At 40.1% G+C, this 12,772-nt stretch overlaps 1 protein-coding gene across 1 annotated transcript; it reads right to left on the bottom strand.

The window, feature by feature from the left end:
• Positions 1-1,083: 1,083 nt before the first annotated feature.
• Positions 1,084-10,444, bottom strand: ETAA1 (ETAA1 activator of ATR kinase). Its single transcript, XM_038131717.1, has 6 exons — positions 10,171-10,444; positions 8,515-8,652; positions 8,172-8,248; positions 6,550-6,668; positions 4,117-6,251; positions 1,084-2,337 (listed from the first exon to the last, which is right to left on the bottom strand). Exons 1-6 carry the CDS (start codon positions 10,352-10,354, stop codon positions 2,222-2,224), a joined length of 2,769 nt encoding a protein of 922 aa, XP_037987645.1. The 5' UTR covers positions 10,355-10,444; the 3' UTR covers positions 1,084-2,221.
• Between the last annotated feature and the right edge of the window lie 2,328 nt (positions 10,445-12,772).

The raw sequence follows: 12,772 nt of genomic DNA on the forward strand, positions 1-12,772 counted from the left end.
ATAATGTGGTTAGCCTGTATTATTTATCCATTATTTACCCCAATTTCAAACCTGATTAAGTTAGTCCTTTCAAACCACAGAATGAAACTTTCCTAAAAAAAATACTCAACATCTAAAATAGCTCCTTCCTTCCATCTTCTCAAATTGTAATAAACAAAATTATCCCTGTAAACAAAATTTACCCTGCTTTCTTTACAGAATTGTATCTAGGGAAGCATACTGGGGAGGGAATGATAGCTAAGCTGAACACTGTTGTAGCAAAATCCTCTCTTTTACCTTTCTCATTAGTATTTAACATTCTTGTGCATCAGTACCTTAAAAGCCACTTATGTAACTCTCATATTTAATACTGATGGTAGTAGCCTTTTCTCATTGCCTTTTGCTTGGCATCTGGCCTGTTACGTGATTGTGGTGTTCTAGGAGAGTCCAAACTAAGAAAAGCATACCTTAGATACACAGAGCAAATTATATTGTCTGGATAAATCAAATTTCTCCAGTAGCTGCTGTTTGGGGTTGACACTTATTTGTCATACAGACATGCAAATCTTCTTTTTAACAGAAAACTACCAGCAGACTTGACTATACAACAAAATCTTGCTATTTAATGGTATGTTAGCTGTTGAAGATATTATTATGATGAACTTCTTTGAAAAGCTGAAAATGTTTTTCTGGGTTAATTTTCAGTCTGATCAGTAAACGAATCCAATTCATGATATATTGCACAACACTAGCAGAGGAGGGAGCTGCACTCACAGACTATAATGCTTACTGGGCACCTGCACAGGCTTTGATGGCCCTAGTCAACTGACACTGATCCCACAGTGGTTAATACAAGCAAAAGGACCCCAGTTAAATACTTCAGGACTGCACTGCAGCTGGTTGTGTGTTGAAACAGTTTGTCCATCAAGGACTGTTAGCTTAAATGGATCAAAGGAAGCACTTTGTCACCACTATGGGTAGAAAATTGAGGTATCAAGTAATTAAGGAAATTACCAAGTGAGGGCTTCAGGTAAAGCCCATTAGGAATCTCCATTTCACCCCCTTTTACCAGTTTCGGTATTAAGAGTATTTTTAAAAACAGACTAGAAAAATGTGAAAAAAAGTTTAATGATGACTTACAAATATACAATACTTACATTTTCAAGAGTTACAAGAACAGCATACTACAGAAACCCAAAACTTCCTCCAACCTTTGGAGGAACACTTCCTAGTTATTTATTTACAAAGAAAAATTACAGTCACTTTTCATAGTGTCACAAGTTTACATATAAGCATTTCTCAGTTGAAAAATATCTTGCAGCTTACCCAGAGGCAGTTTTTGCAGTCTGAGCCTTACACGCATCTATCAGATCAAAAATTCTATCAGACCCTTAAGCTGACATGACACAGCATTTTTTTAATTTAACAGCCTTTGTTTGAAAATATGTACAACCCAGATGGCTAAACTGATGCACAGTCTTGAGATTTCACCTGGTGTATTATGTATTGCTCATGATTTGGTAAAATGGCATAGGCTACCTTTTTTAATTAGCTTGGTGATGTGCCTTTAGAAAAAGGTGGTCTAATTTCCTTCGGGTATTTCAAGTTCTTCCTGAAAGGAATTTAAAAGAATATAACATGTCCTCTGCAGGACACTTTTTTGCATAATGAAACTTCTATAATAAATTCTTCCTTATGTACAATTCTTATCCCAGGTAAGAGATAAACTGAGCACATTTTCCAAAGTCTGTTCATTTCCATCAATTTTCTGATGTTGGATGTTTCTTAGATTGTAGTTTATTTAACCCAAAATTTTAAAACTTTCTTCTACCTGAGACCAAACATTAGTATTTCTTAGTCTGTGTGTACTTGAGAGTCTTCTTGTAGAATAGAATACTTGCAGTAACACAGCCAAAACACATCCAGTCTGTTTTTGACACCTTCATTATGTGTGTATACCAATACTTCCATGATTTTCAGGCCGTATAATTTCAACATGTGAACTCAACAGAATCTTCATCTAGCTGAAGGTAGTTTCGGACTAGACATTTATAACTGATTGCTTCTAATTAAAACTAAGTACCTCCAGAGTATTAGTTATGGTTCAGTTCCAGATCTTTTAATATTCAAAACCAGAAAATACGTGCCATCAATAGCTGTGAACAGAGTTCAAAAAGTGTTTTCTAGCATTACAGTATTTCCCTACCAAAAGCTTACTCCACAGACAAAATATACTCCAAGTTCAAGTAATTTTAAAGAATGCTTGTGTTCTGGACTTTCTTCGAGCAAGAGCTTCTTGTTTTTTTCTTTCAATCTCCTCTTGAGAACATTTTCTATTTTTTTGTTCTACCAAAGACACTGTAAATAAAAAAAACATGTATTAGGAGCTTCAGGTTTGTTCAATATGTATTTCAACTTAGCCATTTCCAGTGTTTGAAGATCTATGGCAGGAGCACACTATTCTGACACACTGTGCACTCAAGTTAAAAATAACTCATCTATCCTGTCCTCTAGGGAGGAAGGGGGCAAGACGCATGACCTCTGTAGGGCTACTGATTACTATCTCCCAATGAAAACACTGGGATACACACATTTGCTTCAAGGAAATTTTACTTGGGTGCCCTTCAAGTGAACCTTATGACATCAGAGTCAAAACAGGAGATGGTGATGGGTTAAGAAAATGAAGGCCATCAGAGTGAAAAGGGCTCTACATTTTAGTGAGTTAGGCAGAGATATGAACATGGAGATAGTATAGACACAGGGGTCAGATACAGTACAAGTGTCACACAAATAAAACAAGATAGGTTGAAAGAAGGTCAAAAGTAGCAATAAAAATTGGCAAAGGAGACAAGAACATGATAGCTAAGCATAGCATTTTATATGGTGTGTTACAGAACTATAAATTCCCATACTATAAAATCCTGACCTTACTGGAACCAACATGAAGACTACTTGCACATATCAATAATTTTACCATTTTTTATACACTAGTTTCCAATTAGTGTATTTCTAATAAGTATTCAAAGTGAATAAACAGGATGAAGGGTATATTTGCTTCTCACAAAAAAAGTGTCCATGAAAAATTAAATAGCAATTTTTGAAAGGACCACTTAATATCCATTTTTCGGTTATTGTCCTTTCCCTCAAAATTTAAGCTGAAGAAAGCTATGGTTTATCTGTACAGAAAATCTATGCTATCTTCTTTCATTCCTTTACTCTCTAGAACATGCCACAGAATAACTAGTTATCTCTCCGCCTTTTTCCCCCTTATAATCCAAAATTACTACTTTCCATTTATACGCTTCTCTGCTGGGGAAAAAACAGATAAAATACTCATTATTCAATAATTAATTGTTTTGTTCCTTTTGCAACAGTGCTTCTTTATAATGGAGGTTAATACAGGACACTCTTAAAGGCATGTTTTATCAGAATGAATATTGATTAAAGTTTGCCAAGCTGTGAGATCAAGTAAAAATAAGACTGACTGGCACTTGACTGGTTCTCTATTTCCCCAGTAAGTAACACTGAGCATGGAATATTGGCAATAAAGAAGTGACTGACCTCTCCTCTGGATGAAAGGGCACCTTAGTGTTTAGATTGGTAACACAAAAATATTTCACTGGCAATTTCAGCCACAGAGCAAACAACAATAGAGGCTGAGCTCTGAAAAGTATCAAGTGATTTGAGGTTCCAAATTAGAGGTGTACAGTAATATAAAGAAAATGGCATTCCATATTACCTGGTGTGTTCTTCCCCTGTCCCATCATTAACTAGGGTTTTACTATGCATCAAAATAACAGTATTTTTAAGTAACAGTTTAAGAAAATAGCATGCTGAGTGGTGCATCAGCCTATAATTGATCCTAGGGAACCTGAGTGTCTATGGAGAGAGGGTGTGAGGTATTTAGAGAAGTTGAAGGGAAACACGTGTCCTGAACGACAGGAATTAAAGATATTCATCAAGACAATTTAATTTTTGAGAAAATAACCTCCAGATTCTCCTTACAACATCTGCTAACACCTTAAATGGATGAATAGTGAAGCCTATTTTAAGCTGCAATACAGTATGAATTTCTCTGACATTGTGATTACAGTAAGGAAACAAACAGTCTAACAGTGATACAATAAAGACAAATACCTGATGTAGTCTGTACAAAAGACTCTGAAAGATGCCTCTTGAAAGGTGATTTCTTATTGTCAAGCTTGCGGTGCAAGGCGACATTGACCTGATTCTTGCTTCCTTCCGAACCCTGCAGAGTAATTCCAATGCCAGAATGATTCCCTGAACTTCCAGACCCTACACGATGACCACCCAGAGAATTGTTAATCTTTCGGAATTTAAACTTTGAAGGCGTAAGTGAAGTTTTGTTACCAGAGCTGCTATTTGGAATCTTTCCCGCATTATATGAGAAATGTGAGCAGTCGAGTGCTTTTCTACTAAAAATATTTACTGCATTAACAAGACTTACTTCAGAACCTGTCTCCCCTGCTGGCACAGAATTTGACCTGTACCATTTCCCTGAAACAGTCATTGCACTATCTTCAGAAGCATCTTGATGACAGTTTTTAGGGAGTGTGTATTTACACTCCACAGAAGGACCCGAGATCACAGTCTGAGGATTTGAGATGTTCTTACAGTTCCCGACATGACCTGTTGTGGCCAGCCCATGCACCGTCTTTGATGAATTCCTACAGGCATCATTTAGTGAGGCATCATTTGCATTTGTTTTTTGTGCCAAGAGGAGATCGGGTAGTCCTTGTTTAGACACTGGGAAGCTGTTATCAGCATTTGATCTGGAATTAATACTGGCTCCTTGAATAGTTTCAATTTTTTCATTTCCTTCTTTAACATCCTGGCTCTGAGTTTGCTTTTCTATATCATCACACACCTGATATAACAATTCATCATCCTCATAGTCTGCATCCCAAAGACTATCAGATCCACAAAACATACCTAATATCTCATCAGAGAATTTCGGTTCATTCCAGTCATCAAATGACAGAGGACATTTCTTTGGTATTTCAACTTGATTTGAGTGACCTGTATTAGCTTGGTTAACCACTTTGGTTAGATCATTAGGTTTCATGTTGGTAGAAACACTGGATGACGGACAGGAAATGGCATGAGTATTATTCCCAGGTTTTCCTGCTGGTTGTCTATGAGGATTAAATCTTGAAGGAAAAAGAGGAAGAGCATTGCTTTGAGGCTTAGTAGATTCATTTCCATTCTTCATTTCAGATTGCACTGAAGCAGGAATATGGTTCAAATCGTTATTTTGGGTACTCTTCCAAACAGATTTAGTTTTATCTGGTTTAAGATCACATTTACCATGCAAGGCCTTGGTCTCTATCTTGGCGTTTTCTGTCTTACATGGCTTTTGTAAAGACAGTGATTTTACATGTTGTGAGCTTTTACTAGAATGTTTCAAAGGTGAATACTGCAAACTGTTAGATTTGTTTACAGTCCCCAAAAGAGTTACTGAATTGCCACTACTTCTCTGCTTTGTTCTGCTAGCATCACTGAAATCATGCACAAATGGATTTGCAGGAATTTGTGGTGGTTCTTCAGTACTTATCAATTCAGGATTTTGGGTTATTTGCATCACAAAAGAGTCATCTGCCAAAAGATCTGTACCCCAGTCATCAAAGTCATCATTAACTACTCCAGCAAGCTTAGCAGAGGCCACCAATTGTGTCTTCAAAGAAGGAGGATTTTCTTTTGTCAGGGCGTCAGTATCAGCTTTTGGCACAGTCTGGTCCATGCTTCCTACTGCAAACAGAGTATCTTTTTGATATGCCTCTAAATTACCATGCTGTGTCTCTTCAGCTTTCTCAGGAAGATTCTCCTCCTCCAAGGTACTTTTAATTTTATGAAAACTATTATTTAAAGAAATATCTGACAGTCCTTGGCTCAACTGTCCACTGCACTTCTGGGTAGAAGAGTCAAAAAGAGCATGAAGGGCTACTTCAGCCTCGAGGTCTACAGACTTTTGACTGCTGGACTGACAGGGCTTTGCCACAGGAATGCCAGTGCTCTGTCCAACTGGTTTCAGGGATGCAGTAGGATCTGTTTCAGATCCTTCACCAAGGAGCGATTTCTGGTTCTTCGTATTTATTTCATCTTTAGAATTACTTGACGGCTCTGAGGTGCTCTGGATGAAGTTGTGACCAAGCTTCTCCTGTTCTTGAACAGCATCTAACTCTACTAGATTTTTATCAAACTCCTTAGCCAATTTCATGAGTTCCTCTTCAGGATTTTTTATTTTAAGATCTCTGGATTAAAAAGAAAATACAGAAAATAAAGTCAGAGCTACTGAGAAAGTTTGGCCGAGTTCAGTTACATGAGCCTATGAGCTGCTCATTCTCTAGTTTAACAACTACGAAGGTATGGCTAAATCCTACTGCTTCCAGTACGCAGTCAACATACACCCCCTGCAAGAAGACATAACAAGCCCAGAGTTAAAGCATTCTATATGCTAATATTCAATTATATGGTTCACTATACACAGAAGATCACATAGCCTTCTTCATGAAACCCAGCTATGATGAGCAAGAAAACACTGTAACTTACCTCGTACAACTTAACTTTGTCCTAGCTCGCCCTTTTACTACTACAGGTGTACAGGGAATAGCATCCTCACCAATCCATGTTCCTAAAAGGGAGTCTTCATTACAGGCTGCTTTTTCATCCTGAATAATTAGATTTATAATGCTTAGAAATTTGATTTCAGATAAAGACTGGATTAGACACACATCTTACATGAGTTAAAAGTTGCTAAACTAAATAAACTGGATGAAACCTGTTGAAAGCCACAGATAAGAACAAAAACAAGTTAAGTGAGATTACTGCAATGTTGCCCACTGATAGTTGCATCACTTTAATTATATCAATTTAAAGCAGGAACTTCAATAAAAATAACTGAATTATACTTTCGGCATGCAAATCTAGTAGTCTAATTCAGGTTTACACACATTGATGTTACAAGCTGTCATCTAGTTTACTTCAGTATACTACTAAGGAGCTGGCTGAGAGGCCAGCAGCACAAACAAATTAGAGACCTCAACATAATTACACTCTGTATGCTTACAAAAAAAAATCTGACTTCTTCCACTACAACTAATTTACAAGAAGAGCCTTTAAACAGAATTAAATGACATTTAGAAACTAATTGAAATTGTTTCAGAGCTCCAAAGTTCAAGCTTGAATTTGAATTCTGAAATGAAAGGGAGATGCAATACTGTGATGAATTGTTTAGAGAGGCAGAGCAATAAGATGCAGGAAATTACTGTGTGTAAGCCAGCAAAAGTAATTTGAACTTTACTAACTACTATGGTAGTTTTAAATAAGTTCTCTTAGTAAATTTAAGGGTTTTTTTAAATTTATTTTTGTTTAAAAAAGAAAATATAAGCAGCAGATTAAATTTATGGCAGAACTGTAATTATTTAAAAGGCATGCAGTGCACCCCTTATCAATGATTTTCCAATTCTTTTAGTAAAATTTCTCACAAATATGCTAAACAGTAAATACATTTTAAACAGCCCTGTCAAAAAAGCAGGCATGTTTTGCAAGCTAAATACTACATATCTATTTTAGGAATTACATGTTTTCTTCTTGTACTTAAAATGCAACAGCACTTTGGTTTCAACTTTCTGGGCTGTGGATATCAGGTTCATGCAAGAGGGAAAGGGCAAGATGTATTGGGGTAAAAAGGAAAATTATTTATAGTATTGAAGCAAGGTTACTATGCTTACATTATTGCAAAATATTTCTCATTTCAGTCATGTTCTTGTAAATCAGCAGTCAATCAAGACTGTTCAAAATGCTTAAAAACAACTGCCAAGTAAATTCAATATTTGAAAAAACTCTTACCTTTTAACAGATGAGTAATTAAGGATAAATAAACAGTATTCTTAAGACCAAGGGCAGTAACTTGTATTCTGAAAGTAAAGCTTTCTAAAATAGAGCTGCTGCAAGTTTCTTCATGTGTCCTTTTCTACAGTATCTGTGACTCACACAACAATCAGTAAATGCTATGCTTACTATTTTAATTCAATCCCATTCTATAAACTAGTTTTCTACATGCCCAACTCTTACCATGACACTACTGTAACTAAAACCAAGGCTAAGGTTGAAGCACTACTCTCTTTTGACTACTGCACATGCACAGCATCATTTTAGAAAGTTACAATTACCTGAGGAGCAATACGATTAACAATTTCCGAAATTTCTACTGCACATCTACTGGTAGACTGCTTGCTTTTTCCATTGCCTATGAAAACAAAGAAACTTCTTAAAATTTTGAATAACCTATCCAGTTTATGAAGTGCAGTATATCTCAAATAATTCAAATAAACCTGTAAACACAGGAGCTTGTTTCAGTGCTGTATCGAAGAATTTATGGGTTTTTAATGAAAGTAAAATCAAACAACCATTATAAGAGAAAAGAATCTTTTTCCAATAAATTGTTTATAACTTTTGCTACACTCCCATTGCATGCCTCAAACAGGTGTCCTGAAGTCTGGATTTTGGTATTACCTAGTCTGTGTGCAACTGGTGAATGAGAATCCCAAAAGATTTCTTGCTGTGTCTCAGTGTCATTAATAGGAGAGCTGAAAGTAGGTATTCGGGATTTTCTGCTCAATGATCTCTTTGGTGTCTTATGTAAACATGGCTCTGTGTAAAAAGAAAGAGGGTCTTTATTAAAAAAACCAACAAATAAGAGGCAAAAATCACTTAGAACACAGAACAGGTCAGGGCAAAAGAAGATGCATTAGGAACATCAAGAATAAAAACCAAGTTCACACTCACCAGGATTCCTTTACTCACAAGAGGAATACTGTACATAGCTAGACATTAAATACAGGACTCTTAGCTTTACCAATTATATCCTCACAGAGATAAGAGAAAATTACATGATACTGACACCTTTGCACCCAGGATTTGATTGTAAGGATGTCAGTTCTTACACTTGAGAGAAGACTGACTTAATCTTGTATACCTCTACGAGAGAATATTTTGTATTCTTGCTTGCTTTGTGTTTTTCACCCAGACTCTGAGCTGAACTACTACTTTCAAGGGCCTCCAAACTACTCTGGGTCATAACCTACATTTGTCTTTATTTCCTCCCCTGGGCCCTTCCAGCTAGGAGTATTAAAACAGAAATACAGCAATTCAAAACCGGCTTGCAACTGCCTTTGATCAGTAAGTGAACTAAATACCCTATGTGAAACTCAACTAGTCACCCCTGCCCTTTAGAAATGATGCTGTAGATGTGAAAGCCTATAGAAATAATTTAAAAGATGCTATTACTATTGGAGAAACATCTTAGAGGATGTTTTGCCCTGAAGTGCCTAGCCATAGAGGCCATAGAAGTTTTATCCTCTCCTCGGTTAGTTCTCAGTATTTGCTGTGGGAATCACAGAATAGGTCATGTTGGAAGGGACCACAGTGGGTCACCTTGTCCAACCTCCTTCCTCAAGCAGGGTCATCCCAGAGCACATACCACAGGATTGTGACCAGATGGTTCTGGACTATCTCCAGTGAGGGAAACTCCACACTCTCTCTGGGAAACCCGTTCCAGTGCACTGTCACCATACAGCACAAAAGTTCTTCCTCATGTTCAGGTGGAACTTCCTGTGCATCAGCTTCTGACTGTTTCTTATGCTACTGCTCAGAACCACTGAGCAGAGCCCAGTCCATCCTCTTTGCACACTCCCTTTAGATATTTATACATACTGATGATGCGCCCTCTGTTTTCTTTTTGCAAAGCTAAACAGGCCCAACTCCCTCAGCTTTTCTTCGTAAAAGACATTCTCCAAAACACTAACCAACTTTATAGCTCTCTGATGGACCCGTTCCAGGAGCTCCATGTCTCCCTTGTCCTGAGGAGCTCAGAACTGGTCACAGTATTCCAAATGTGGTCTCACCAGGGCTGAACAGAGGAGCAGGCACACCTGCCTTGACCTGCTGGCGATGCTCTTAAGGCACGCCAGTTACCATTGGCCTGCTTGGTCCCCGGGGCACGCTGGCTCAGCCTGCCCTTGACGGTAACAGCCCCTGCCCAGGGCACACGAGCCGGGCGAGCGGAGATTTACACCGCACCAACCCCTCCTCACGGCTCAGCCGCGCCTCCCCCACGGTTCGAGAGACAGCGGGCAGGGCCGGGACCCACAGGGGCCGCTCCCGCCGTACCTGCAACGCGGGGCAAGCACGCCCCCGCCTCCCCGGCGGGCAAGCCTCGGCCCGCGCCGCGTTCCACTGGCCCCTCCTCCGCGAGGAGCTCCGCCCGCCGCCGCGTCAGCTGCTCCTCGCCGCCGCTGCGCCTTCTCAGGGCGGCGGGCCCGAGGGACAGCACCCTCCGCCGGCTACCGGGCATGGCGGCCGCTGCAGCGGCACCGCACCCATCCTGCTACTGGCGGCACCGCCATTTTGCCGGGCAGCTCTCGAGGCCGCCGCCAATTGGCCGCCGCCGTGCCGCCTCGAACGGCCATTGGCCCCGCGCTGTGAGGGCGGGCTGACGGCCTTTCTGACGCGACGGAAAACTGAGGCCCCGCCCCGCCCCGCCGGCCGTGAGGCGCTGCCGGGTCCTCCTGCTCGGCGCTGCCGCCACCGTGGGGCGATGAAACCCTGCTGCCCCTACAGCTGGGGGGAGGAAAAGCTCAGCCGTGGGTAGAGGGGCAGGATGTGTCCTCCTGAGGACCCTTGCCGTCGGCTTGGCCTGAGGTGCCTCGAATCTACCATTAGCAAATTCTGGGCTGACATCTTGGTGGGTGGGAATGTTGTTCTGCTGGAGGGCAGGAAGGATCTCAAACAGACTGGATTGATGGGCCAAGACCAATAGTATGAGGTTCAACAAGGCCAGGTGGGGGGGTTCTACACTTTGGCCAGAACAGCCCCATTCAGTGATACAAGATGGGAGATGAGTGGCTGGAAATTGGCTCCAGCAAAAGGACCTGGGGGTGGTGGTCACTGGCAGCTGGCCATAAGCCAGCATGTGCCCAGGTAGCCAAGGAGGCCTGTGGCGTTCTGGCCTGTATCAGGAACAGTGTGGCCAGCAGGAGCTGGGAAGTTATTCTTCCCCTGTAGTTGGCACTGATGAAGGTACACCTCGACTGCTGTGTCCAGTTCTGGACCCCCCAATTCAGGAAGGACACGGAGGTGCTGCAGCGAGTCCAGAGTAGGGCAATGAAACTGGTGAAAAGTCAAGGAAACAATTCTAACAAGGAGCAGCTGATGGAGCTGGGGGTGTTCAGCCTGGAAAAGAGGATGCTTGGGGTGACCTAATTACTCTCTACAGCTCCCTGAAAGGACATTGTAGCCCAGTGGTGGTTGGTCTCTTCACCCAGCCAACCAGCAGCAAGACAAGAGGAAATTTCATGAAGCTGCGCCAGGGGAGGTTTAGGTTGGACATCAGGGGGAATTTCTTCACAGGAAGAGTGATTCTACATTAGAATAGGCTGCCCAGAGAGTCACAGTCCCTGTAGATATTTAAGGAAAGTCTGGTTACGGCACTTAGTGTTGTGGTCTAGTTGACATGTTGGTCATAGGTTGGACTCAATGATCTCAGAGGAGTTTTCCAATCTAAGTGAGTCTTTGATTCTGTGAAACCCAACAGGCATAAATCATTTAATCCCAGTGAGGCAATTGATGCTGGTGAAGAGAGGCCTGCAGAATGTAAATTAGGTAGAGAAGAAATTAACTTGGGGTTCCTGAGAGACTGTGATATTACATCATTATTTTAAGCAATATAAATGCAAACATATGTATATGTTATGTAACAACATGAATATTTCCTCCCCGAGCCTCTAAAAATAAATATAAAAACATATATGTCGAGCATATAGGGTCAAGGAGTGAACTACTCTGTCTTTTTTTTGCCCGGTTTTCATTTGAAGTCACTAAAGATTGGTTTCCTGAGTCATGAAATCGTTTCTTTTCACTGGAGGCCTTGGGCGAACAGCATCTTTTTTCACTTCTCCATTCTCATGGGTGTAATTAAAAGCCAATAGAACGCTTTTTAACAAGGAAAAAAAATTAGGTACTATGTATTAAATAGAGAAACTGTATCAATATGTGGCAAAATTATAGCAAGCACAGAAAGTTGCAATATTTGAGTAGTTAACTTGTTTATGCCAGACCTGTAAAGTATCAAGCAGACTTCAAAAAAAAAAAAAAAAAAAAAAAAAAAAAAAAAAAAAAAAAAGAGGACTGAAAAAGTGAGTCAAGAATCAGGCTTCAAAATCCATTATAGATATCTGAGCATTGCTACTGCCTTGTAATCATACCAATGTGGGTAGATCTGTTAATCAGCATGAAGTGTGGCCAAGCTGTACAGGATATTTTCATTGCCAGTTTGCAATATAGTAATTAAAAAATGGCTTCCCTGGACTCCATGCAATAGGCACTAAGTAAGGTACCTGCTGCTTATTTACAGTTGGAATAGATACTGAGAAGAAATTTTGTACAGTAGCAGTAGATACATCTTAAGGAAAGGCAAAACACTGAAATTGACACACTTACTAGAAAGTACTACTAGATCTTGATGTCTCCTACCACTTTCTGGCAGCCTCATAGCAGCTGGGTACCGCACAGTGGTCTGCCTTTGCATTTCTTTCTGTTAACAAGTATAACCTGAAATACTGTCATCAGTAATTAAAATTAAGTAACATCTGTCATATTCACTGAGTGTTACAAATTTTGCAGTGCCTTCTTTGATTTCTTCCTTTCTCTGAGCTCATTGTTCACTAACCCCATTCATAAAATGTGAATATTTGCCACAGGTCTTTCACACATT

The sequence above is a fragment of the Motacilla alba genome, chromosome 3 (assembly GCF_015832195.1).
Source record: "Motacilla alba alba isolate MOTALB_02 chromosome 3, Motacilla_alba_V1.0_pri, whole genome shotgun sequence".
NCBI classification, from domain to species: Eukaryota; Metazoa; Chordata; class Aves; order Passeriformes; family Motacillidae; genus Motacilla; species Motacilla alba.